The sequence below is a fragment of the Danio rerio genome, chromosome 25, assembly GCF_049306965.1.
Source record: "Danio rerio strain Tuebingen ecotype United States chromosome 25, GRCz12tu, whole genome shotgun sequence".
NCBI classification, from domain to species: domain Eukaryota; kingdom Metazoa; phylum Chordata; class Actinopteri; order Cypriniformes; family Danionidae; genus Danio; species Danio rerio.
Window position 1 is genome coordinate 21235001 of NC_133200.1, and position 22602 is coordinate 21257602.

Below are 22602 nucleotides of genomic sequence, written 5' to 3' on the forward strand. Positions count from 1 at the left end.
CTCAGACCATACAAGAGGTAGATGACTGTTTTCTTCAGGAGGCATGTGCTGGTATACGATTCTGACAGTATGATAAAAATATCACCGCTTTATGATATCACAGTATTGTGATTACTGCTCTAAGGTTAGGACAATGTTATTTTGCTGTCCAGTAACGATGTTGATATTGGGCTGATTTTAGGTTAGGCATGGGCCAGTATAAGTTTCGGATGGTATGATAACCTTGGATAAAAATATCATGGTATTGTGATTACTGCTCTGAAATAAATCATTTTTAAATGTTCGAGTTAAAAAAAAATAAATAAAATTTGCCCATTGAACACAATATATTTTAATTTAGGAAACGTTTATGATATCTTGGAACAGTAAACATGTCAGGCTAAATAAAAAAAAAATTTATTGACTTTTGTCTTCATTGATTTCAAAAACACAGATTTTTTTACAAAACATAAAAAACAGATTAAAAAAAAACTTTCACATACCTTGGTAAACCTTGAAACCAATTATCATACCATGCCTTTTTTTAGGTTATGTTGGAAAGTGACCAAAATCCAACAATGGGCCAATATCTTAAACCAACGTCAGATTGTCATCAAATACTGACATGTATTCGTCAGGTATTTCAATTAAAAACCAACGCCTAATAGACATCATAGAGGTAATGTCCACACAACATCAAGTAATACCATTATTGTACATTAATTTTTGGTTGATTATAGGTTGGATATTGACGTCGATCTGATGTTGGGTTCTGACATCAAACCGATTTTCAGTTCCAAACAAAATGCAATGTCCCCAAAAAGTAGGAGTACAACATCAACCTGCATCATATCGACGTTCTGTAGCTGCTGGAATAATGTGTCAAATATCCACCTGATATTTAACCTGACTTCAGTGCACTTGTTTCATCACATCACATGCTAGATTTCACTCAATGAACATAAAAATATATAAATAAAAAATGACTAAGGTAAAACAATCAACCAAACAACCCTGTGGCATTAATTGCTTTTAACGTGAAGCTGATATTGTGATGCTGGTCTTTAAAATATTTGAAATAGTTGATACTATTTTAAACTTGTTATTGTTAATGTTTATTTAATAGTTTCACATACATATTTGGGCGAGGCAGTGGCGCAGTAGGTAGTGCTGCCGCCTCACAGCAAGAAGGTCGCTGGTTCGAACCTCGGCTCAGTTGGCGTTTCTGTGTGAAGTTTGCATGTTCTCCCTGCGTTCACGTGGGTTTCCTCCGGGTGCTCCGGTTTCCCCCACAGTCCAAAGACATGTGGTACAGGTGAATTGGGTAAGCTAAATTGTCCATAGTGTATGAGTGTGTGTGTGTGTGGATGTTTCCCAGAGATGGGTTGCGGCTGGAAGGGCATTCGCTGCGTTAAAACTTGCTGGATAAGTTGGCGGTTCATTCCTCTGTGGCGACCCCGGATTAATAAAGGGACTAAGCCGTCAAGAAAATGAATGAACATACGGATTTTTAAAAACAAATTAAATGTGTTGGTCCAAACCTTTAAAACCATCCGAATCCAATATAGCCCCATGTAAAAATTGGACTGACCACCCCTTCATTGGGGGCTGTTGTCTACATTTTTGACTGACGTGTTTGATTACAAAAGTGCCATCTACAGGTATTTCTCTACACAGCCCCAAAATGCTTATTAATTAATGATTATTATTTTTGCTAATTGTCATTTTGTACATTGTTAGTTTCAATTAGTTTTAGTTTTTTATTTATTGCGAATGGTTTTGACCAATGGCTTTAATCTTCAGTTTTTTGTTTATTGACCATAACCTTCTTCCCAACATTTAAAAAATAAAATACCTCATTATTCGACAGGAAGCTTGTGCTTGCAACTTTAAAAATCCTTTATTTATTACGTTCACTGCACAGACTGATTATTTCTCTTCATTTAAACCTCAATGTATAACTGTGAGCCAAGAATATTCATTTTGTTTTACCTGTATATGTTTTTGGGCTATCAAAGTATAGGTAGCCTTTGACTCTCATTTTATGAATCACAAAAAAAGTACTTTCAAAAAGTCACCTTCATCTGGGCTAGCTTGAGTGAGTAGATGAACTGCATTTTTCATTTTTGGGTAAACTATCCCTTTAAGGTCTGAAAGTCTTTTCAATGTCAGCTCAGCGGTATCAAAAGGAGATTCACTGCAGTGCGGTGCAATATGTCCAGGTGTATCAGTTGGAGCAAAAACATCAACTGCTTGCTCTTTAAAAATGAATTGTGTTATATGCATGTTTCTTTTTGTGTTTTTGTGGGTTGCAGCTTTTGGTAAGTGATGTATAACTTTACCCCCCTCTCTCTCTTCTCTGTTTCTGCCTCCTCCTCTATACTGTGGTGCTGACTCACTGTCACTGGCCCAGAATATGCTGTCTGCCTGCATTATACCCAGCTCACCTTCCCACCGATTACTGCCGCCTCAGCACCCGAATAAAAGCTAAGAGCAAATGATATGCTAAAATCAGATTATATCAAAATATTAAGCTCAGCGTGCAGACTTCATCTCTCTGGTGCATGCGTATGACATAAGAGTGTGATATTGCAAAAAAAAAAAAGAGCAGGAGCTTATTAATAGAGGAGATTATTGTTGTTTACAATTATTGTGCACATATATCATGATTTTGGTGGTATTGTAGATGAATTTCTCATTTTCATTGAACAGAGGACGTATAAACTGCAACACAGTGATGATATTTCATATGGAAGATGCTGGATGAGTCAATGAATGTGAAGTTACTGCCATCTAGTGGAAACGATGAGCTCCTCTCAAGGATAACAACTAGTTTGAAATATTCAACTATTTACTCACCCTCATTATGACGGTCAAACAAGAGTGCTGCAGCCTGCAGGGATGGTGTGGTTTTCGAAAAAAACAAATTAGCATTCAACACTTCCGGTTCCATCAGCTTGAACTCAGTGAATGGTGCTTTGGTTAAATGCCTGAAATAAGGGTTTAAAGCTAGTCACATTGTGTTATGTAACATAATAAAACAAAATGTATAACCCCTTTTACTTTATAAAGCCTCTCCTTGGGTCCGTTCTTCGTACGTGGATTACTCAGTTAGCTGGATTTGGATATTGACGATTTGACACGATCCAGGATCGTTTCGTTCTTCAAAGCTGATCCGAGAGTTGTTGTCATGGCAACAGATCTGCTAGGTCAAACCTGATCGGGAGCAGGTTCAAATCATATAAACAGGATTAGATCGGCTCAGTTCAAGCAAAGATAATACAGAAAGTATGTACCGAGTTCTGATATTTTCTTACAGTAAAAGTTATATACACTTGGGAAAATAGTAAATATTTTTTAACTATATATATAAAGTTATAGTCATTAATAAAATAAATAAAGTTATACATATTAATAAAACGTATGCAATCTGCACTTGAAATGAAAATACAAAGACTGCCATCTGGTGGTGCAAAGAGAAAACTTATTGATATGAACTTTTTAGATCGCTTTAGTACAAATTGTGTATAATAGAAATGCACAATATGTGACTTTTTTTAAAAAGCAATAATACATTTATGCAGTCATAAACATGTTTTGACAGTTAATATGCCAGTGATGCTTCACAAAAGTTGCAGACGCCTTTACCAATATCAAAATGCTTTTGGAAACAACCAGTTATTCTTTACACCGATTAAAAAACGGTTACTGTAATAAAGAAAATCTTTTCTAAATGAAGAACTAAATACATTGATTTGCATTGAAATACATGATGAATACTCTTGTCTTGACAAATGAAAGTGTAAAGCCTGCAGCTCACAACAAATGTGAAGTTACTGCGTGTCATATTTAACAAGCCGTTTACTGCTAATTTGATGTAATTTTGCTCACATGGATAATAGAATATTAATCAGATGATGTCATTACGCTGCTGTGCCGTCAGCCAATCGTTGCATTGCTGATCATGATTTCTAGGATCGATAGATCTGTCCTTAACAACAAACGCAGCGATCTCAGATCAGTTCATCCAGATATTCTAATCTGATTCGCGAACTTGTTTGGAGAACCAAATTAGCGAGAGATCAGTTATCAAGATTAAAAGATCCAGGATCTGCCAAATAATCTTAGATCATTTAAGCGAGGTACGAAGAACGGACCCCTGGTCTTGAAAAAGATGGTTACAATGCTAACAACTGGCTATGGGACAAAAGAGATCACACCAGATCCTAATCTACTTATTATTAGGCCTACACTCTGGTGGCGACCGTCACAATTTATAACTGAGCAATTCCAGCATTATAAATGTGACATTTGCAAGATAATCTCAAAACATAAATAAGCAGAAAGTATGTTAACATTATATTAAAGCATCTGTTTATATTTTCCAAAACAACTCACCACAGAAGTGTGGGATCAGAAAAATATCAATCTGTATTTTATATATATATATATATATATATATATATATATATATATATATATATATATATATATATATATATATATATACACACACACATATATATTTTTTTTATATAATAAAGGAAAAAAAACATGTATTATGGATGTGAACAAAAAGTTTCTGAGTTTACAGTCTTCAATATACATTGTAGAAATTATGTTAAACTACACAACCTAAAAGAAATAATGTCAATCAAAAGAATAAGAGTTGGCTCACTATAGAACAAAAACTGTTGTTTTATTTTATTTGACACTTTTGCATTTATGAGGGAAAAGCTTTGTTATGGATGTGAAACTTCCGTATGGATGTGACAGATGTGAAATTGGCACTTGTGTGACTTTAGTAAATCAAATATAATTGTTTGAAAACACTCACAGACATTGTCGAATATTTTTAAAATACATGCTTACACAAAAAAAAAAAGTAAAAATTGTTTCTCTACTTTGGCGAAACCTTCATCAGTTTAATCTAGGTTAACTCTAGGCTTACTTCTGTAAACAAAAATGTTCATATTTCTTACCAATAATGTTGTCATTAAGAGCTTTTGTTTATTGCATAAATGTTGCCACCATGGATGTTTTTGATTTCAAAACTCTACAAACATCATTCTCTTTTCTGACTAGTATAGTCATTTTCATTATTACTACCAAAAAATACTAATATATAAAATAAAACAAATAACATTTTACTCAAACCCATACTAAGAGTAGCCTAAACCTTGTAAATCAACAAGTTCACTTTCTGGGTGTCTCTACAGTAAGGTTCCATAACTTCCATTAGTTATAATGTTTATGATCAAATGAAGAGTAATTGTACATTATTTATTAATCATAGTTCAGCTTTTACTAGTTAAAATTCAAAGTTGTATTTAAACTAATAAATATATTAAATGTGAGCTTACAGTGAATAAACGGCTGTATTTTTATTAAGTAGCCAACCGTAAACAAAATTAATAAATACTCTGTATTGTTGATTATTCATGTAAGTAAACACATGAACTAATGGAACTTATTGCAAAATGTTACCTTTTAAATTCATAGCTATATTAACGTAAGATTTAAACATTGTTTTAAATAGATATGTAAAACATGTTTAATTCAATGTTTCATCCACTGTTAAAAGTACGTTATTTTATTAAATCAAAAAGGTTCGAGGATTTAGAACACATTTAGATGTTTTAGAACACAGCTGGGTAAGTTATATTTACTGCACTAAATATGTATTTGTATTAAACATGTCGCTATTGTCTAATGAAAACATTCTAGACTTACCGAGACTTTGTGTGGATATTTTGGTGTTCCACGACACTATACCTCGTGTAATTGCGTTATTCGTGGTGGTGTTAATTTAATTAATGCAGTTAATGCCTATTAATTGTGACTGAGTTGGTTTAATCCGCAATTTGGCGGCCGCATTAGCCAATTAGAGACCAGCGGGAGTGCCCACTGATCGTGACATCATCAACCATATAAAAGCCCCAACCACGCATGTTCAGAGCAGAGTACTTTCTCTAACCCTAACGCTTCTTTGCTTCCTGTACGGCTTGTATGCTGTTTTGTCTTAAGCTTTCAGCATATTACATGAAGCTTTCCGCGGTTTCGATACTTTAAAAAAGCTATAGAGTACTCTGGCGCTCGGTCTCACAGGTTTGGCTGTTTGTACGCGGACAGTTTGACTGCCGCCAAGAGTTCGGCTCTGCTGCACATTCGGCAGGTCTGTGGACTGCACAACACTGAGCAGATTAACTTGAGCATGGCGAAGGTTTGCGGACCTCAAACACTGATCCTGCAAATACGCCACCGCTCAGACATGCGCTTCTGGGTAAGATTACTCAGTGACGGGCACTTAATCGAGTGCTGTTGCATTAAATTTTGCGTTTTGGAGTCTTTTATTACTGTCTAGTCACAGCGATTATGTCGAACACGAGTTTTTTTATTATTATTATTATTATTATTATTATTATTATTATTAGAAGCTGTGTTTTGTTTCTGTAGTTTGCCCAAGTAGGTTCGTCTGATGGCGCTCTTATCTAATCATCGTTAAATTATCCTGTCACGTTAACGGGACAGTTAATCCTTAAATGAAAATAAAGCCAGAATTCAGGTAATCTGACTGGGACGCTTTCCAATTTTGACTTCATTTTTCGATTATAATGTCTAACCAATTAGATCAACATATTAGACTTTTCTGATGTTACTAAGATGTTTTCTAACCACCAAGAAAGTGTTTGTCACATTCTGCCTGAATTTGATAATCTGGGATGGATAATTTAGCTGAAAAAGTGTATATTTGCTATATTTATGCATGCCAAACACAATTTGATCAATTTTTCAAAAAGTGTGTTTGTGTGTCTGTGTGTTTAAGTATGGTAAAAAGAATCTGAGACCGTTTAAGTGTGTAAAAACACTGTACATTCTGTCTCTAGCCATTAAACGGAAGTCTCTAAATGCATATTTCTCCCAGTTAAAGACGGTCTCAGAATATAAATCATATTTTGGCCCGTCTTCACTGAGTAGTATGGTTCGGTATGCTTTTATGGCCGTTTTCATTGTCAAAAATATCAAAAAGTGAACCGTACCACACTACTTTTTTGAGGGGGGGGGGTGAGAATAGAAAATTCTTTTCAACACTTTAATACATATTTTGTTACTTGTCTTGTGGCAGTCATATGTTCTTAATAATCCCCCAATAAAATCATTTGAAATTCATACAAAATTTATTATAAATTTTATTGACCTGCATTTTGTTAGAACAGCTATATACTGGAGTTTAGGTGTCCCAGTTTACCCAAATTCACCTCACTCTCTATCAACTGATTCCAAACCTTTGACCTTTCTGTTAAATTAAAAATGTTTATGTCAGGGGTCACCAACATGGTGTTCACGGGCACCAGGTAGCCCATGAGGATTACATGAGTTGCCCACAGGCTTGTTCTAAAATTAACAATAATAACAACATATGATAATAACAACATATGATTAAAAGTAAATTGAGAAAAATTGCTATTTACGAAGTGTGTATCAAACTGGTAGCCCTTCACAATAATTGGTACCCAAAATGTAGCTCTCAGTTTCAAAAAGGTTGGTGACCCCTGGTTTACGAACTAAAACCACAACCGTCTCTTGCATAACAGGAAATATAAAAACAATGGAAGTCAACTGGTTGTGGCTGTCTAGCTTCCTTCAAAGTAAAACCTGTTTTAATAGATTAAACTCAAGGGTTTGGAACCAGCAAAAGGTAATATGAGTACTTTCTGCTTTGGGTGAACTATACTACAAAGGTTTAAAAATATATTTTTTTCTAATTAATGTTGGTGTTTAATCTTGTCTGAAGAAACTGCATTGTTACTCTGAATATAACTGATTTAAGACATCATGAATTATTTATTATCTGCTCCTACATTTAAGTGTTTGGAGTGTGTTCGGTTTTTAAAGCAAGTTCTTGCTTTTTCTTATTTCAAATTGGTAGTTCTGCTGAACAATGCTATTTAAGGGTTTCTTCAAATCTTCGAAAAGGTATCAAAGTTATTTATGTGCATTCATAACACTCAGACATTGAGCTGTGCCTCCACTGCTAAGAGGCTGCTTCAGTATTTTCCCCTTTTACATTAGAAATGCTTATTAAACATTTTTATAATTTTTTTCAAATTAGGGATTTGATATACAAGCAGACATGTTTTGTGCTGCCATTGACAAGTTTGTTTTAAGTAAACCATACAGCTGAGCTAAAAAGTATTTAACTATCACTTCTGTTGAGAAGTTTTTGTTCTTAAACAGCAAACTCTGTCACACCCCTGCTCCGATGGTACACTCCAATCTCCTCATTCAACCTCTGGCCAATCAGGACTGCCTCAAGGCCTTTATTACCTGCACCTGTGCTCACAAGCTGCGTCCCAAATCGCATACTTATGCACTATTTTATGCCATTTTGTAGTATAAATAGTGTAAGTAGTGTGTTCACATTGAAAACTCTCAAAATAATAAGTGCACTTTAATTACCCGGATGACACACTCATTCAGCCGCTAAAATGAAGTGTGTAATGATGGACACTTCACGCACTCAACGACCGCAGGTTCGCTTACGTAGCGGAAGGGGCGGAGCGATCGGACGCACATGTTGAATAACTTTATTTATTTTGGATGGTGAAAGCAAAATTCTCCTACGAGAGTGATTATAGCGCCTCCGGATGGTAAATGCGGCAATACTTACGGCAGGTATTACTTGATAATTCAGTCGTTTATTTCACTGATTTGGCAACAGTCAAACGTCATCAGGGAAACGGTTTGAATTTCCGCTTAGTAAAAAAACATTAGTGTGCCATTTGGGACAACACTACATACATATACTATCCTGTTGAGTGTGTAAGTGCATAAGTACATAGTGCATGAGTGCATAGTGTATAGTGTGCCATTTGGGACGCAGCTTACAGTTTGTTACTTTCTGGCAGCACATGGCTGAACTGCAGAGGACTGAATTTGATCTCCCTTGGTTTCCTGTGTGTGCGTATTTGACCATGTAAGTGGCTTTTGTATGATTTAAGTTGACTTAAGTGCTTATGTTTCATGTTTGCAATATATTTGTTTAGTTATGTACTTAGTTTGTTGGTAAACTGAAGCATTTGTATTTGTTATTTCCTTACTGATTACTGATACATTGTATTTCTGTTGTTTCCTTGCAGAAACACACACACACACACATACATACCTTTCATCCTAAGTACAAATCCTTGTCATTGTTAATAAACACAACTAAATGGAGTGACTAGACTGGACCTCTGTTCTTACCGACAGCACCACTGGCTTCAAGCTAGTTACCTAAACAAGTTACCTCACAACCTCCTTTTCATGGTCCCTCGAGCTGGAGCTCATTGATGATCAGTGGATATGTCTAGTCACTCCCTGCCCTCATTGTCTCAGCATGAGCGCCCACGCCGCCAGATTCAGCTCCCTGCACGTTATGATGATTTCATCCTGCAATATCATCAGCAGCCACGCTATACAGCAGAAACCCAGCAACCTCTACCTCTTATTTCAACGGATATGCCTGGCACTGGCCCTCACTATCAACCTTGGAGGAAAGAGGAATCTGAGGATGGTTCAGAGGAGCCAGACCAGCCTATGGAGGACAATCAGGAGGATGCTCCACACTCTCACTCACTCAACTTATCTGAGAGAGCACAAACCCCTGATGCTGAACAACCCTTTGCTTCCCCAACGGCTCCTGTTGCTGATGCTCAGACCACCCTGTTACAGCAGTTAATACAGGAAGTTAGAAATCAGGGTAGATTAATACAGCAGTGCATGCTTAAAACTAGTACCCTTCCACCTCCGCAACAGCTTCAATCTCCCCCAAACCATGCACCTCCTACCTCATCCAGGTTGCAGTCGTGGCAGTATACACATCCTCCTGGTCATATTGAATTGCCTGCTGCACCCCAGAATCCTCTCCCAGTGGTAATACAACAGGCCTGTCAGACTACAGGTAAACCTCCTTATCAAATACAACAGTATACTTCTCCACCACCCGTAAGCCGGGCCCTTAACCAATCTGTGCCACAGCCCTTGCAGCTCACACATCATTTCAGTCATGGTCAGTTTCCTGCTACATATCAAGGATCAGCCTTGTATAACTCTATGTACCCAGCCCCTACACTGCCAAGTCAACCACTACCTGGTGCTACATTTTACTCTCCTCAGCCAACAAGTAATGTGCAGCCTCACCATCTGACATTTGCACCCCCTATAAGTCAGCAAGTTCCTCCAGTTGCCCCACTGTCAAACTATAGTAGGGTAGAAGGTCCTACTTTCCCTGATCTCACTAGAGAAGATGAGAGTCAGTATTTGATGTAAAAGTTGGCCCTATCCAATTTGTTGGATCCAGGAGAGTCAGAGAAGTATAAATATCACATCTTATTGGATCATTTGAAGGTGGACCAGGCGAGAAGACTTGCATTGGCTCATGTTTATGCCCCAGATCCTTATACTCAAGCTATACGGGCCCTAGATGAGCGTTATGGTCAACCTAGACAACTTGCTTTGAAGGAGCTCAGAGCTATAATGGAGATGCCTGCTATTCGCATAGGAGATGGTAGAGGCTTAGACCAATTTTCACTTAGAGTTCAAGCACTAGTTGGCCTCCTTCAGTCTATGGGCTCTGAAGGTCTAGCTGAACTAACTTGTGGTTCACATGTTGAGCGGCTTCTAGAGAAGCTTCCTCATGAGCAGTTCTGCCAGTTCAAGAGAAGCATGAGTTTGAAAAGATCAGGCCCCCTTTCCTATAACCTCCTGGATTTTTCCACCTGGTTGCAACAAGAAGCCCGTTGTCAGCCCAGAAGGGAAAGAACACCTCAGCCTGTCCGCCAGAAGCCTCCCTTTCCTCATCCTCTGAGAAATACCACTGTACTGCATGGTTCTAAAACCCTCTCACATGTGACATCCTCTAAAACCCAAGTTGCGCCAATTAGAGTCAGTCAGCCTCCTCCTAACACTTCATCTGAACGCTGTCCAGTATGTGCCTTTTGTAATTCTGCTGAGCATTATGTTAGCAAATGTGATGATTTCCTCTACCTTACCAAAGACCAGAGAATTAACTGGATTAAGAAACAGCGACGTTGTTGGCGATGTGCACGAGAGCACTATGCAACCCGATGTGACCTGAAGGGACGCTGCAGCCAGTGTAATGAGAAACACTTACAGATCCTATGCACATTAACCAGAGGCAAGTGCAGAATCTTTATCTTGATCATCCTAGTGATTGCAATAAAGTCCTACTGAAGGTAGTTGAAGTGACCCTGCAAAATGGAAACAAGTCCTTAGACACTTATGCCTTATTGGATGATGGGTCTGAAAGAACAATCCTTTTGCACCCTGCTGCCCAAGCACTTCAGTTAAAAGGAAAACCTGAGAGCCTGAAGCTGAGAACTGTGAGACAAGATGTTCAGACCCTTATGGAGCTGAGGTATCCTTCACTCTAATTCCTAAAGCGCATCCAGATAAGTCCTATATCATCAGTCAAGTTTTTACTGCCAACCAGTTAGCTTTGTCTTATCATTCTCACCCTGTAAAAGCTCTCCAGCGACGCTACCCTCACCTTCGTCAGCTTCCCTTCAAACAACTTAATAAAGTCAGACCCCTTCTCCTCTTAGGAGCTGATCAAACACGCCTGATTACCCCCATGCAACCAGTGAAATTAGGATCTCCTGGCTTGGCTGGACACTGCAGGGTCCTGCCAGAGATCTTCCTAATTCCCTCTTGACTAGCTTTCACTATATCTCTCTTAAATGCCCACCTGATGACATCTACCACAATGTACAAAAGCTGTGGCAGCTGGATGCACTACCTCAGAGAAGCACTAAACTGGTGATTAGATCCAAGCAGGATCAAATGGCAATGCACCAACTTGACACCCAAACTATTCGAACACCTGTTGATGGCATACTACGATATGCAGCACCTCTTCTCCGTGTAGAACCCTGGCCCCTTTTAAAGGCCCCCAAGGAGGCAGTTATGGTCCGTCTTCGTAGCTGTGAAAGACGGCTCCTTCAAAACCCACAACAAGCAGAGACGTATACCAGAGAGATCCAAAACCTAATTGATGTTGGGTATGTCAAGAGGTTGCCCTTCTCTGAAGTGGAGAATGCCCCTGAGTCCTGGTACATACCCCACCACCTTGTGAATCACAATGGTAAAGAGCGCATTGTATTTGAATGTTACTTTTCCTACCGAAATCAGTGTCTGAATTCAGTTACTTCCTGGCCCCATCCTTGGGCCTTCCCTCCTTGGAGTTCTACTTCATTTCAGGCAGTATAAAACGGCAATAAATGGAGACATCAAATCAATGTTCCACCAGGTACGCCTATTACCTCAGGATAAACCTCTTCTGCGAAATTTTTTTTTTTTCCTCCTCTGGCGTGACCTGGACTGTAAAGCACCTCCAACTGTCTATGAATGGCAAGTTCTCCCCTTTGGCACGACCTCGAGCCCTTGCTGTGCTATTTACATCCTCCAAAAGATCATCGAAGATGCACAGGCAGCTGAGTGCATTAGCCATTCCATACACAATTGCTTTTATGTGGATAACTGCCTGCAAAGTCTACCGACCTTAGAGGAAGCCAAAGATCTCCTTCAGAACCTACGCACTATCCTCTCCTCTGGTGGCTTTGAAATCAGAAAATGGGCCAGTAATGATCCTCGAGTCATCAGTGACCTACCTCCTGAATCCAGGTCAGAACAAACGGAGCTCTGGTTATCACACCATCCATCTCTTGATCCCTCAGAATCCACATTAGGCCTTCTCTGGAACTGCCACAAAGACATCCTTAGATACAGGCACAGAGCCATTGAACCTACTACCCCAACCATGCTTCACCTTTACAGAGTTCTTGCTAGCCAATATGATCCTCTTGGCTATATCCTTCCTTATACTACAAGAGCCAAAATTATTGTACAGCAATTATGGGGAAAGACACGAGATTGGGATGATCCAAATATTCCTCATAATCTCCTGGAAGCTTGGCTTTCATGGGAAGGTGAATTACCTGCCCTTTCCACCATCACTTTACCTCGCTGCTTCACACGGTCTGTAGACCCCACCTCAGCCATCCACGATCTTCACATCTTCTGTGATGCATCAGAGCAGTCCTACGGTGCAGTTGCTTACATGCGTACAGAAGATGATCAGCAGGTAAATGTGTCTTTCCTCGTGGCAAGGTCCCGCATTGCCCCCAAAAAACGGCTATCCATTCCAAGACTTGAATTATGTGCTGCTCTCATAGGAGCTCAGCTAGCTAATCTCCTACAAACAGAACTCGCCCTTCATATCAGGAAGACTACTTTGTGGACTGACTCTATGACCGTTCTCTGTTGGCTGCTCTCTGATTCTTGCCGCTACAAGATCTTTGTTGGAACCAGGGTAGCTAAGATTCAGGAACTCACTAAGGGCCAGGAGTGGCATTATGTGAATTCACAAAGTAACCCAGCGGATGACCTAACTAAAGGAAAGCTGCTAACTGATCTTGTCAGGCCCTGCCGGTGGAATCAAGGACCTGCCTTTCTGTCTCAACCCTTTGAACTATGGCTACATTAACCCCAATGTAGATCAGCCTGATGACCTTGTAGAGCTGCGCAAGTCCAGTTTCTATGGTGCAGTATCTCTCAGTCCATACCCCTCTATCCCTGACCCCAATCAATTTGCCACTTTTCAAGACCTCCTTGACTACACAGCTACCTCCCTTCAGGGGGCAGCAAATCCTCCATCAGCAGAAAACTACCATGATGCAGAGACTGCCATCCTAAGACGAGCCCAGATAGAATCATTTAAGGATGATTTGGCCTGCCTTCAAAACCCAAAAACCCCTTCTATCTTCAAGCCGTTTACTCTCCCTTGCCCCTGAATTAGATCCTACATTAGGACTCATTCAACTAGGCGGAAGGCTACATCAGAGTAGTGATCTACTTCCTGATGCCATTCACCCAATTGTCCTGGATCCTGCACATCCTATAACAAAACTCATAATTAAGGATTATGATGATCACTTACACCATCCTGGAGCAGAAAGACTTTTTGCTGAGTTAAGGAGAAGGTTCTGGATCTTAAGGGGTCGTGAGATGGTCCGTAAACACCAACATAAGTGCCCTAAATGCCAGCAGTTCCGTGCTCATCCTACTATTCCCAGAATGGCTGATCTTCCTCCAGCCCGTCTATGCCTTTGCAAACCTCCATTTTACTCTACTGGGGTAGATTGCTTTGGGCCCTACACAGTAAAAATTGGCAGACGAGCTGAGAAAAGATGGGGAATCATTTTCAAATGTCTGACTACTAGATATATACACCTTGATCTTCTCTGTCACATGAACACCGACTCCTTCCTGATGGCACTCAGGCGTTTTGTTGCTCGTAGAGGGAAACCAGCTGAGCTGCTTTCAGACAGAGGTAATAAAAAGTTATTAGAAGCCTATCATTCCGTAACCAATGACCTTCAGGCAACCCTGGCCAAACAGAGAAGTACTTTCAAATTTAATCCTCCACATGCACCCCACTTTGGTGGAACTTGGGAACGTGAAATACGCTCCATCAAAATTGCCCTGGAAAGCACCCTAGGAGCTCAAACGGTCAGTGAAGAGGTACTACGCACAGTCATGATTGAAATCGAAGGCATTCTAAACTCCAAGCCCTTAGGATATGTGTCATCTGATGTTGCTGATCTTGACCCTGTGACCCCTAATTTGCTTCTCATGGGGCGACACGATGCTTCCCTTCCTCTCGTAACATACCCAGACTCTGAACTGTGCAGTCGCCGTCAATGGTGTCATAGTCAAATCCTTTCTGATCATTTTTGGGCTCATTTCCTCAAATTACCTCGCTTCAGTCCAGACAGAAGTGGCGCACTGACAAGCCTAACTTACAACCTAACACTGTTGTTCTTATTCTTGATCCCCAGCTTCCCCGATCTCAGTGGCCAGTAGGAAAGGTAATTAACCTCCATCCCAGCAAGGATGGCCGTTATAGGATTGCTGATGTTCAGGTTAAGGATCGGATCTACACAAGGCCCATCGCCCGCCTTGTTCCTCTCCCAGCCTTGCCTGATTCCCCTTAAACTGTCAAATTTGCATTACAAATTTGGGGGCGGCTGTTGAAAAATTTTTGTTCTTAAACAGCAAACTCAGTGTCACACCCCTGCTCCGATGGTACACTCCAATCTCCTCATTCAACCTCTGGCCAATCAGGACTGCCTCAAGGCCTTTATTACCTGCACCTGTGCTCACAGTTTGTTACTTTCTGGCAGCACATGGCTGAACTGCAGAGGACTGAATTTGATCTCCCTTGTTTTCCTGTGTGTGCGCGTATTTGACCATGTAAGTGGCTTTTGTATGATTTAAGTTGACTTAAGTGCTCATGTTTCATGTTTGCAATATATTTGTTTAGTTATGTACTTAGTTTGTTGGTAAACTGAAGCATTTGTATTTGTTATTTCCTTACTGATTACTGATACATTGTATTTCTGTTGTTTCCTTGCAGAAACACACACACACACACACACATACACATACATACCTTTCATCCTATGTACAAATCCTTGTCATTGTTAATAAACACAACTAAATGGAGTGACTAGACTGGACCTCTGTTCTTACCGACAGCACCACTGGCTTCAAGCTAGCTACCTAAACAAGTTACCTCACAACCTCCTTTTCAACTTCATAAAATAGAACCTAGTTGTTCATGTAAAACTGGGTTGTCAAGCTCAGTTTTTGGAGGGCCACAACTCTGCAGAGTTTAGTTTCAGTGCTGCTTCAGCATACATACAGTACCTGTAGGTTTAAAGAAGCCGAAAGGAATCAATTAATTTGACCAGGTGTTTTTAATTGGGGTTAAAAGCTAAACACCTGTGATGTGACTTTTTTTCAAAACGTCCACAGAAAAGGAAAATACAGAGGGAAAATGGGTTTATTCCATGTTCCGTGTTATTTTTTTAATTATTTAAAATAAAATCATGTGCTAGTTGAAAGTTGATTTCTGGTAAAAAAAAAAAAAAAAAAAAAAAAAAATTTTATGAAATTTTAAGATGGGGAAATATGCATTTTGATTGGTTTTTAACATGCTATCAGATTTGATTTATCTGAATTTGATTATGTATTATGTATGTTCACATTTTATCAGTAAATCATTAGTAAATTATTTTTGTTTAATTCTTGGGTGAAGCATCATTTTAAAGTCTTGTATAATGTACATATTAAACTTTTTTTTTTTTTTCATTTATTCAACTATAAACTTCAAGTAGCTAATTGTTCACAAATTATATGCATTTTTGCAAAAATAGTGAGGGCTAGCGAAGCACACAAGTCTACTTGAACTCTGAGCATTTATGTACACAAATAGACCCTTGGGCATTTTCTAAAAACATTGGAAGCATCAAAAGTATAGTATTAAAATTGAAACATCCTAATTGTAGAAACGTCTTAATGTTAATATACATCCTATATGTATGTACACTAGGCATGGGATGGTAACCTTTTTCAAGGTATACCGGGGTTTGGAAAAGTTAAGGTTTAAAAACCGCTAATTTTTTTTGTAATACTGTCCTAAGGTATGTGTACCTTTTTTTATTTACTTTAGTTTTTTGAGACAGCAGTATTCATTCATTTTCTTTTCAGCTTAGTCCCTTTATTATTCCGGGGTCGCCACAGCGGAATGAAAGCACAAACTCATCCAGCATATTGCACAGCGGATGCCTTTCCAGCTGCAACACATCTCTGGGAAACATCCATACACACTCATTCACTATGGACAATTTAGCCTACCCAATTGGCCTGTAACGCATTTCTTTGGACTGTGGGGGAAACTGGAGCACACAGAGGAAACACCCCCGAACGCAGGGAGAACATGCAAACTCCGCACAGAAACGCCAACTGACCCAGCCGAGGCTTGAACCAGCGACCTTTTTGCTGTGAGGTGAGAGCACTGCCTACTGCACCACTGCGTCGCCCCAAGACAACAGTATCTCCAGCAGAAAAGATCTCCAAAGATGCCGTTTTAAAATGTAAAGAAATCTGTGTTTTAGAAACAAATGCAGACAGCAGAAGTCAATAAATAATTTCAAATATTTAGCCTGACATGTTTACAAAGCATTTAAACAATAAATATATTGTGTTTAAAGGAGGGGAAAGTTTTAGTTTTTTTGTACACAGACATTTAAAAAGAACATATTATAGAGCAGTAAGCACAATACCATGAAACCCGTGATATTTTTATCTAAGGTTATCATACCGTCAGAATCTTATCAACACACACAATCAAATTTACGCCCATATGGTAGGCGAAGATTTGTCACAAAAATTAAATGGCTTTGCTTGGTTAAGTCTTCAATAAAAATGAATTCTTGGATGCTGTATAGATGTATAACAATAAACAGTTTCAGGCCCTATTTCTGTTGTTGATTTTGGTATTAAATAAACACAGGAATGGTATGAAACTCAGTAAAGGTTGGTACTTGATACATGAACACACAAAATCCAGAAGAAAGTCATGCTTATGTCTTCCAAATTATAAATAACCCAACTGGAAAAAGAAATATGCTATAGATAAGTTTTTTGTAAGCTAAATTTAATGTCTAGCTTGCCTTTATGTATATTTAGTTTTTAATAATGTTAAAAAACTCCTGTAAAAAGAAACCAAACAGACATCTTTGCTACAAGGCATTCAATAATATTTTAAGTCTATATTCAAAATAGTAACAAGGCAGAAAATACATTAAATTGCATGAATGTACTAACATCACAGACAGAAATATAACTAAACTGGTAATTAAATCTGACTATTTGTAAGTTATTTTTATTTTTGCATTTATATTTGCAGTGATATCCCAGTGATGTGTTAGATGGAAGGGCATTGCTGTGTAAAACACATGCTGGATAAGTTGGCGGTTCATTCCACTGCGGTGAACACTGATTAATAAATTGACTAAACTGAAAAAATGAATGAATTTGCAGTGATTTATTTAAACCAGTGGAATCTGTTTCAAATAATCTCCTAGATATAAATTAGTACCTAAAAATAAAAATTAACAATACTGAACATTTAATTGTATTTTTTATTCTTAGTTTACATTTATTTTTGCAGTGGATTATTTAAATCAATGCAATCTGTTTCAAATAATTCCATAAAAATAATTCTGTCATAAAATCTGATTAAACATGCAGAACTAATCTGTGGTAAATAAAACTGCGTGTTCAAATGTAAGTTATTTTTATTTCTGCATGTATATTCGCAGTGATTTATTTAGACCAATGCAATCGCTTTCAAATAATCCTCCCTCCACCATTTTTAAATGATTTTCAGTTCCTGTGTGATTGTCATGTGTCTCTGCCTGCAGCAGCTCGAGCGGAACCCGCTCCTCATCACAGTCTACGTGTAGACCCGAGGAAATATCTCGCACAGGACGGGCTTTTGTCAAAACATCGCTTTCGTATAAAAGGGCATGTTTACCCCATTTGACTTTTTTAACGCGACGAGAGATGCTGAAGCGGGATTGATTGTTAGCCTCGCTCAAGGGAGCTGTCCAGCATGAGGTGCTGATCGGCGGCCTGGCAGAACGATGGCGACGGGGAAGTGGCTTCTCTACACGGGGCTCTGTCTGTCTCTCGTCGCCTTGTGTTTCCTGACAGTCGCAATCTCTTCCGACCACTGGTACGAAACGGACGCGAGGAGATACAAGGAGCGCTGCCGAACTTTCTCGAACCGCAGGAGCGACCCGGGCTTCATTTACATCCCCACCCACAGCCTTCCTCTGCGAGCCAGCCGAGCGAGTCTGGACCGATGGGAAGACCGACTGCTGCTCACTAGAAACCGGCGGCAGCTGTTCGCCATGAGCGCGGCGGATGAGTGCAGCAGACGCTACAATTCAACCAACATGGGGCTCTGGAGCAAATGCTACAGGGTGGGATTTGACCCAGACGTCGAAGACCTCATCAAGAATGGTAAAAAAAATACTCTTGAGGCTTATTGATGCAAAGCAAATACTGAAATAACAAAAACCCACGAATGCTATTTCATAAGCTTGACTGCTTGTATATCAAGGCCTATAGGGATGCATCGGAGCAATATGCATTTTCAGTCGTAGTCATTTGCATATCCGTATAAACAGGCATGTTTATTTTCTAAATATTGGATTGTAGGAGCAAGGGACTTCCAAATATCTTGGTTTTACACAATCATTTGGTTCCACTTCATTAAAATAGTTCTTAGTTAGACCAGTGGTTCTCATACTTGGTCCTACAGTAGCCTACCTGAGCATAGCATATTGGATGTTTACCTTATTACAAACGTTAATATATTTCATCAGCTCTGCAGAAGCTCTGAGACTTGAACATGGTGTGCTAGGGTACTCCGGGCTTGGATTGAGACGCTAATTTAGATTATGAGCAATACTCACTCCACCATCTGTGTAGTTTGCTCATCTAAATGTGATATCCGTATGCACAAACCTTGACTATCGGGGCCCACCTTACATCATGTTGATCATCTTCTTTTGATAATCACACTAAGTCTGGATGCAAATGCTAATGATTTTCTTATTTTTTGCAGGAACTATCGAGCGTTGCTCCTTTATAAAGTACTATTACTCCTCCTCTGCAGTGGCGCGAAAGGATCTCTCCTATAACATCACTAAGGCTATCCAGCAAGATGATTGGCATGCTCTGCGTAAGTGGGAGATGCTCCTTCCAGTCTTCATAAGTGCTGTCATGGGCCCTCTTGAAAAGGGCTCCTCACTAAGGTCCTCTGAAATGTAGTGCAGTGTTGCTGGAGGCACTTGAACAGTACGCATTTTTCAAACACACATGAATAAACTCTTGAGAGTACTAGACAAGACTCTAAAACCTGAAATGAATGGGTCAGATAAGGGAGTTATCCACAATGTGCTCTGTTTTGGTGTTCCACCAGAAACAGGCTTGGGAAATACTGATGTGGAGTACTAGGTCCTAAGTTGCAGTCACGTTCAAGTAATTTCAGCAAAATCCACTGATAACCCAACACTATCTCATCACCAATTCATAACTTTTTGATTTAGTGGCTCATTCGTAAGAGTTTGGACCATCTCATTTAAACATTTTAGTACATTTTGCTCATACTTCAATGACAGTTGGGTTTAGGGGTGATCTTTGATGGCATGCCTCTATACGACTTATACAAATTAACCAGTAAACTGACAAAACCTAAAATAATTGGGATAATTGGGCTGGGAAATCCTATTTTCAAAAAAGTAGAACGTCCTCACAACTTTTTGTTTCATCAATCTTAAATGTGTAAATAGCGAACAAAGGGTTTTGCTCAATTTTACTATGGTACCATAATTGTGACCACACACCTGGTATCTATGTTTTTCTCGACTGTCACTATCCTGTATATATATTGCCTGTCAAAAAGTGTGTTTGACAGAACGATAACCAAAACATACTTGGAGCCAATCAACAATAAGGGGCAAATCTAGTTGCAATCGCAGAGATATCAAAAAGGGGATAAGGTCCTGTTGGGGTATGGGCATGTTTGCTTTGGTGCTTTTAAATATCAACATTGTTTAGCAAAAAGTGTTTAGTGCACCTTTAAACAGCTAAACCAGGTAATTGGGGTCTTTAGACTTATTATAAACTTTTTTGCAAGGTTATTAAACATTACCTGGCAAAAGTCTTGACTTCTAGTTGATCATTTGGTATTAAATGTGGCTTATATGATTGCAAAGGCCTCTAGAATATGTTTATTTACCAAAATAAAAAAGATCATGTCTTGATTTTGAATAATATAATTAAAACTGTTAGGTCTCATTTTTTTTAAACAAAAGTTTTGTCACTTAACAGAAATAATGTACAGTATAGAATATAAAGTCATGGTGCAGTGGAGAAACATTTAATATTGTGTATGGCTCCCATGAGCTTGGAGGACTGCATCTCTGCAATGACTCAAATAGTTTATTGCAGGACTCCCCGTGTTCATCAAGATTCTTTCAATAATGTTTAAATCTGGTGACTGGGCTGGCCAATCCTAGAGCACCTTGACCGTCTTTGCTTTCAGGAACTTTGAAGTATGAGGAGCGCTATCCTGCTGACGAATTTGCTCTCCTGTGGTTTGTAATGTATTGGGCAGCACAAATGTCTTGATTCCTCAGGCTGTTGACATCTACCCTGCAGATTTCTCGCATGCCCCCAGACTGAATGTAAGCATTGATTGATTTCTGTGAGAATCTTGGGTCCAGCAGGTTCTAAAAGGTTTTCTTCAGTATTTGTGATGATTGGGATGCAGTTCAACAGATGATTCATCTGAAAAATCTACCTTCAGCCACTTTTCCGAAAGATCAACTAGAAGTCTAGTTATTATTTGTTGCTTACAACTGGGGTCGACAACAAGACTTTTGTCAGGTAGTGTAGCTGGTTGGATATAATTGTTGGCACATGCTATCACCCCAGGTGCAGGAATGGACAACTCAACCTTAAGAGTTACTGGGTTACATAAGAAATTGTCTCTAGCATATAGAGGCCCTGTAGAGTTTAAAGCAGCATTACCTAATAATGTGCCTGGAGTTGCAACATTCTTTCAGAGTTGAGTTGGTAGAAACTAATCACGGTCCTTAGGATCACAAGAAACCTTCGGGCAGGTGTGCTGGAGCAGGTAGAAGCTCATCTTGGCAATAAGGTACTCCTTCAGAACCGTTAGTAATTTGATGTTTCCTTCCCCAGATTTGCGTCGGATGACAGCTGGCTTCATGGGCATGGCTCTATCCATTATTCTCTTTGGCTGGACCATTGGCCTTTTAGGATGTTGTTGGGAGCAAGGCCTCATGCATTACGTTGCCGGTCTACTCTTTCTAATGGGAGGTATGTGTATTATTTGAAATGGCTGCTTAACCGTTCCCCATATATTTGCTCTCTTAAGTTTTTAGAGCCTTTGAATATCTACTAACTAGTATCATGTCCCACTACAGGTACCTTCTGCATCATCTCTCTTTGCACCTGTGTGGCCGGAATCAACTTCGAATTGTCTCGCTACCCACGTTATCTCTTCAGCCTCCCAGATGATATAAGCCATGGTTACGGCTGGTCCATGTTTAGTGCCTGGGGAGGGCTGGGACTAACCCTCATTGCTGGGTTCTTCTGTACTCTGGCACCTTCGATTCAGCCTCCACCACCAACCCGTACCTCCTGTCCCAAGTCTCGTATGGAGAACGGAACAGTGTGTTAAAGAGTCACGTTAGGAGACTGACATGAACTTGTGTATAAACTTTGTCATGGGTTTTAAAAGCATGGAGCTGTTGAAAGACTCAAAGGTCACAATCCATGGCGGTTGGGACTCTCGTTTGATGTGCCGAATGATGGATCTCTGTTATAAAAGCACATTTGTACAGTTGTATAAAAGCTTTCATCCTGACATGAGTAGGGCATGTCCTTGGTGAAGCGGTTGTTGGTGTTCGTCTTTGTTCAATAGGCCGTGTTTGAAATTCAAGACAAATTCACAGTTTCCTAGACCTTTTCACTGTACAAGTACCATGAATTTCATTAAGTGCTGTAGTTGTTTTTAATGTCAATAAGTTCATCATTGGACAATAAAAAGCCTCATGTAAGAAAACGATCCTGGTGTCCTACACATGTTGAGAAAAACAAAAGAGAATCAAACAG

General features: G+C 39.3%; 2 protein-coding genes and 1 long non-coding RNA gene across 6 annotated transcripts in view; 2 read left to right on the top strand and 1 right to left on the bottom strand.

Annotated features, from left to right (window-relative positions):
- The window catches only part of LOC137489351 (uncharacterized), a 22706-nt gene extending 16939 nt beyond the window's left edge, over window positions 1–5767 (bottom strand). The window contains exons 1-2 of the long non-coding RNA XR_011008768.2: window positions 5713–5767; window positions 2839–2969 (exon numbers count right to left, since the gene is read on the bottom strand). This is a non-coding gene — a long non-coding RNA (uncharacterized lncRNA). The remainder of the gene's footprint in view (window positions 1–2838; window positions 2970–5712) is intronic.
- A 172-nt stretch (window positions 5768–5939) lies between these two features.
- LOC137489350 (uncharacterized) lies at window positions 5940–15546 on the top strand. Of its 4 annotated transcripts, XR_012400388.1 has the most exons (4): window positions 5940–6544; window positions 8889–8956; window positions 9120–15294; window positions 15458–15546. XR_012400388.1 is itself a non-coding variant. In XM_073943101.1 (3 exons), the coding sequence occupies exon 3, from the start codon at window positions 12278–12280 to the stop codon at window positions 13523–13525; it is 1248 nt and encodes a 415-aa protein (XP_073799202.1). In that variant the 5' UTR covers window positions 5940–6544; window positions 8889–8956; window positions 9120–12277; the 3' UTR covers window positions 13526–15546. The 4 variants fall into 4 exon arrangements, 3 of the variants coding, with proteins under 3 accessions (XP_073799202.1, XP_073799201.1, XP_073799203.1); XM_073943101.1 differs by having other exon boundaries at window positions 9120–15546; XM_073943100.1 differs by having other exon boundaries at window positions 5940–6262; window positions 9120–15546.
- A 2945-nt stretch (window positions 15547–18491) lies between these two features.
- On the top strand, window positions 18492–22397 carry tmem178ba (transmembrane protein 178Ba). The gene is given in 4 exon segments (NM_001128746.1): window positions 18492–18915; window positions 19523–19639; window positions 21667–21804; window positions 21912–22397. Coding segments are annotated over 4 exon segments (894 nt in total). The 5' UTR covers window positions 18492–18533; the 3' UTR covers window positions 22169–22397.
- Window positions 22398–22602: the final 205 nt, after the last annotated feature.

What these genes read in the sequence shown, in the direction of transcription:
- LOC137489350 (XM_073943101.1), top strand. Translation starts at nt 12,278, where the DNA reads ATGTTCCACCAGGTACGCCTATTACCTCAGGATAAACCTCTTCTGCGA.